This window comes from Girardinichthys multiradiatus, chromosome 13, assembly GCF_021462225.1.
Source record: "Girardinichthys multiradiatus isolate DD_20200921_A chromosome 13, DD_fGirMul_XY1, whole genome shotgun sequence".
In the NCBI taxonomy this organism is placed as follows: Eukaryota; Metazoa; Chordata; class Actinopteri; order Cyprinodontiformes; family Goodeidae; genus Girardinichthys; species Girardinichthys multiradiatus.
Window position 1 is genome coordinate 39682593 of NC_061806.1, and position 5355 is coordinate 39687947.

The window sequence follows — 5355 nt, forward strand, 5'->3', positions numbered from 1 at the left end:
CTTAACTTGCGACGGAGGATTGTCCAGTTGTTTTCTCTGTTGTGAGCTTGGGGCCAACAAAAAGGAGCTTAGGTGCCGATGTTCAAGAAGGAGGAAGAAGCAGGGTGTGCTGATGCCTAGGTCCTGGAGTCGTAGGAAACGGGGATCCGCCAGCTTGGTCCGTGTCCGAAAGGTTCAGACAGAAGTAAGAGAAATCCAAAAGAAGGTAGTTCCTTAACTCAGTAGTTAATAATCCAGATGCTCAGAGATACTCTGGAACGGAGTCGAAAATCAGCAAGGTAAACAAAGCCTCAGGTAGAAACCTGCGTGGGAACAAAATGCAAGATTACTTGAGTTCAAAAAACGAAGCACAAAATCAGTGGTGGCTGAGCTTGTTACCACTAAGGCAAACATTCTGGGATTGAAGTGCTGGCAGCCTCCCTCTTAAGTACTCCTCCAAGCAATCAGCAGATGGAAAACACCTGTCATCCAGTGCACCTGAGAACTCCAGCACCAACTGGAAACTGAATGGTTAGAAAACAAGTACACAATACACACGCAACACACACACACACACACACACACACACACACACACACAGACTCAGACTCTGACAGGAGGAAGCCGGAGTACCCAGAGAAAACCCACACATGCACGGAGAGAACATGCAAATGAAGAAAGGTCCCAGGCCGGGAGTGGAACGGAGGATCTTCTCGCTGCCAGGCAACAGTGCTACAATATTGTATGACTATTAGACATTTGATTTTCTTTATGTTTGCTCTTTGTAGGACTCTTGTTTGGGAAGCCCCCAATTAACTTCATCATAGGCGATGTCCATGTGTGTAACAACTGCTGCCTCTTGCAGCATAGATTAACTATAAAAAACAATTGACAATTGTATTTTTGTGCATGCTCCATTTCTTTTGATTTTAGAAATCTTTATTGGTGGGGATTGTGTGTTTCCAGCAGTAGAGGTGGAGCTCCCGTGTTTTCGTTACACATCTTGCAAGAAGAAAAAATTAGGAAATCCTGTAATGTGCAGGATCAAATCATATCTGTGCAAACAGGGCAACTCTGTGAATAACGGAGAAACAGAGTGATGCCGTTGTATAATAGTGAAGTACTTCCGCTTTAAAATTAAAAAACATTTTTGTTTTTGGGAAATCAAAACAAATGTTTTCCCAAATCAATGCAGAAGGTCTTTGCCAGTGTAGTACAAATATACAAATATGTCTTTATATTTACTATTATCTCCTAAATTTAAAGCTTCGAAAGAAAAAAAAAAGTTTTTTTTTCCACATATTCATATATTTACACAATGTGTTTATATGAAATTATTTATGTTTCGGTTTGGGCTTGCTGGCATTTCTTCACGCTTAACAGACTTTTGTCTAAAAGTGGTCTAAATCTAAATCATATAACTACTTTTAATCTGGGTTATGGGTAGACTTAACATTAACTCCTGTCTAAATGTGGTCTACCTAGCCTTAAAATCAAGTACAATGTTGCTCAGTGGGAGCAATGTGTAACTCCCGTTTGCACTGGGATGGCAGCGGGTTGACTTTAACCCCCCCCCTTGCTACCTGGATCCCTTTAGATAGCACATGGAGTTAGTGAAAGGGCATCTTAATCCAACTTTGAAGCATTTTGTTAAATGAACTAGAATCTACACTTTGAATAAAATGTAGGGAGGGTAAATCCAGGACGGGAAACATTTTCTAAACAAATTCTCTAAAGAAACGACAACTGTGAAGTCCTGTTTGGACATTTATACAAAGACAAGGTATTTTATTTTTATTCTCATATGCATGGGGTTGATGTTCTATTTAATTGTTGGTAAAATGTTTTCTGTTTCTTATATTTAAATAAACTCCCCATCATCCCTGCTGTGGAGTTCAAGTTAAGTAAAGTAATGTAAGTATTTATGAAAGCTGGACATTGAGATTTATCAATAGAGTTTATTTCATCATTCTGAGGCACAGTAAGACACAAACAATTTAGAAGGAAATACATTTTCAAAAATTCTAAATTCAAAAAGACTTTAACCAAACCAAGATCATGAAAGATTTACGAGCTCAATGTTTCTTTTAAACATCCCATTGATCAACTTCCATGATCTGGGGCTCTGTTATGAACTTCATAACACAAGAATGTAGGCTGAACATATAAATGAGTAATTTTATTGCTCAAAGATTTATATTTGATAGTGTTTTGATTATGAGGGGCAAAGCTAAACATAACTGACAGCATTTGTGATTTGACTACAACATGCTTCCGAGGACAGAGGCCAGGATGGCTCCTGCAACGGCAGCGGTGAAGGTCATTTTGGTAGATGGGGCACCACTGAGCGTGACAGGGTTGCACCGGTCTGAAGAGCAGCAGCTGATGGTGGTGGTGTAGCTGATGCCCAGCAGAGATGAATTGGTGCTTCCATTGCATGATGTGTCGTTTTGCCTGCAGCCCTGGTTGCTGAAGCCATTGAAAGATGAGACAGAAGGAAAAACTGCAGAGAAAGGGTTAAGTTTAGTTTACCCAATAGTGCTGAGTTATTGATAATTGTGAGCCAAACATTTTTTGAGCGATAGGAAGGGTACTCACCTGCTTTTCCAGTGTAACAGACAGAGTCATTGCCAGCGCAGGTCTCGTTACTGCTGTTAATGCAGAACCCAAACACACTTACAGAGCACTTGTTGCAGATCAACGACTCCACTAAAACAGACACAGCAAGGTATGACAGTTCTATTAAAAACGTGGTGTCAAGGAGAGAAAAATCAAGATGAATCTATATTTTTTGCCTGCATTATCTTGGAGAAGTTTGCCTGCTTCAGTTTCTATCCTTAAGAAATGTTATGGGAAATTATGCTGATTTGCAATGAGGAACTTGGGTACAGTCCATATTTGTGGCAATAAATGAGCTTTTTATTCTTTACAATTAGTTTGCTACTTTTCCAGGAAAAAATTAGATTAATGATGTTAACTATTATACTTGTCTTGTTGGCCTTACCCTGATTTTGAGGTGCAGCAAAAACTAGTTAAGCTCCAACCAAGACAAAACAGATCATGAGGAGGGTTTTTTCATGATATTTCACATTTGATAAGATTTTAATCCACTGAAAGCTTTTTTTTTTTTTTTGGTAACTTAATGACAAAAAATAAGCCATAGTTTACACTGGTTTGAAATTGGTAGAAATATATGTGTATGAGACCTTTTTTAGGCTTGTGTCGCAGTGTTATTAGTGTTGCTTTAAAAATATCAGATTGACCAAACCCTGATTTAAGGTGCAGCCGAGGCTAGTTAGGCACCACCCTACACATAGCTCATTTATTCTGAAGGTATTCCAGTTTTTCAAAATACAAATTTATTTTTGTATATTTCCATAAATTGCAAGCTCCGCTAAATAAAAAGCAGAAGTGGGCTTGTTTTAAAACAAAAAGATTAAAAATCTCTGATGAAATGGTTTAAAAATAAACTTTCCTTCTATTTGTATTGCTAATTATACATACAGATGAGACATATTTTCCCTTGTAGGCTGAACGTGTGCTGCAATGCTAACATAATGGTGTTAGCATTGTGTTGCAATACCTGGGTGACACAGTGAACTCTGACGCAACCAAAAAGGTATTAGGACCAACCCAATACACAATGCGGATATAATTAGTATCACCAAATGGATTTTCTTCCTCATACATCTGAAACAATCAGATGGGATTTAATACCCACCAAACTTGTTTCCACCTGCATTTTACATATTAAACAAAAATGATCTGAAAAATTATGTTTTGCCTAGAAAACAAAATCTCTGTTGGGTATTTTTTTTAAATATATATGTGCTATAGTTTTAAGCTTTTGAAAATAGAAATGGTTTGTAGGTACATTGAACAGCTACCCAAGCAGAAACGTGGTTGAGCTGATGTAATAGAGCCAAACTTTTCTGCGGTCCACATCAAAAACAAACATCTCAGCTTATTGGACCAATCACTGTTATCTTTTGAAGAAAATTAGACTCCTATTTTTCAAACATTAATCATATCACTTAAAACAAAGATATTTGGAAAATGCTTTTCAAAACAATTATCATAAAAGTTCATATTGTCTCCTATGCCAGTAAAATGTATTTAATTGGGAATATTGCAGTTCACTCAGTCACAAATCCTTCTTACCCAAAGCAAGGGATGCAACAGCAACAACAAAACCCAGAAAGAGCTTTCCCATCTCGGCTGATTTGGTTTTTCTGTTTTGGCTCAAAGTTAAAGAAAAAGGTCCTGTCCCTTATGGCCGGAAGGTCCTTGTGTCCAAGGTGATCAGATGCTCCAGGAGATCAGAATTGATGAGAGTGCTGGTGAATGCAACAATTTATGTAGTAGTAAAAGGGGAGGGAGTGGGAGGATAATGTCCTTTGTGTTTTAATAAGGGAGCAGCTAAAGGGGTGTTGATCTTCACAAACAGACGTATGCAGTTACCAAAATACTTCTAAGGAATCTAAAGAGTGCCATTTGCCTGTTTTCAAAAAGCATTTATGTTTTTTGTTACAAAATATTTGCTGTGAAAAAACTAAGGAAAGATTCCCACCCATTCAGGACAGGATAATCCAAAGTGCTCAAATAGAAGGAATTTGATTTCTTCTCTTCTTTTTTGAAGACATTTCACCTCTCATCCTAAGAGATGGGTTGATTTTCTTTTTTTACATCTTACCAGTAAACGTTGAAATAAACTCAGAGGTAAAGTTAGGAAACAAACATCAAAGTTATATAACGCTTTCAAATAAAAAGCAAGATGCTGTGTTCTGTCCAAATTTGTTAAATTTGATCATGAAAATTTCAGTAATGACAAGTATAATATTTTTCATCATATTTGTTTCAAAGTAGAAAAAAATGACTCTATCTTTAAATAAATCGATTTATTTTACTTTGTTTTTGTGCTGGGTAAGATGTTCTGGTGGTTGTTGTGAACTGTGATACCAGAGAAATCCTCTGTTTCTAAGAGTTTTTTAAGGAGAATTTCCATCTATAGGCTTTCTACAGACTCTGGCTCTTTGTACCAGACTAAACCACAGAAAAGTAACTAAAAACTCCAAAATAATTTAATAGTGTGTTCATAAACGACTGTGGATTTTGTGTTTTTATTTAGTATTTCTTTAGAGACAAAACATCACTTACCCACTTTCTAATATAGAATCTTCTTTTTCTATGCCTGGTTATGTTCTGACTCAATTTTCCATCATAGTGTTAAGTAATGATGGATTTTATATTCATTTGAGGTACATATTCCACATAGATATGTATTTAAGTCACACCAGAAGAAATGGTTGATCTGACAACGGCACCAAAGTTACGTTGTTCAGAAAACACCCAGTAGCATCAGTAATTCCACACAGG

At 37.0% G+C, this 5355-nt stretch overlaps 1 protein-coding gene across 1 annotated transcript; it reads right to left on the reverse strand.

Annotated features, from left to right (window-relative positions):
• Positions 1-1917: 1917 nt before the first annotated feature.
• Positions 1918-4310, reverse strand: LOC124879505 (sperm acrosome membrane-associated protein 4-like). Its single transcript, XM_047384117.1, has 3 exons — positions 4141-4310; positions 2578-2688; positions 1918-2482 (listed from the first exon to the last, which is right to left on the reverse strand). The coding sequence occupies exons 1-3, from the start codon at positions 4190-4192 to the stop codon at positions 2241-2243; spliced, it is 405 nt and encodes a 134-aa protein (XP_047240073.1). The 5' UTR covers positions 4193-4310; the 3' UTR covers positions 1918-2240.
• Positions 4311-5355: the final 1045 nt, after the last annotated feature.

Bases quoted from the DNA above. Each gene is read 5' to 3' on its own strand.
- LOC124879505 (XM_047384117.1), bottom strand. From the start codon at position 4,192: ATGGGAAAGCTCTTTCTGGGTTTTGTTGTTGCTGTTGCATCCCTTGCT. The intron at 2,689-4,140 runs GTAAGAAGGATT...TGTCTGTTTTAG, and splicing joins TGTTGCATCCCTTGCTTTGG to TGGAGTCGTTGATCTGCAAC. The intron at 2,483-2,577 runs GTGAGTACCCTT...CTTTCTCTGCAG, and splicing joins CTGTTACACTGGAAAAGCAG to TTTTTCCTTCTGTCTCATCT.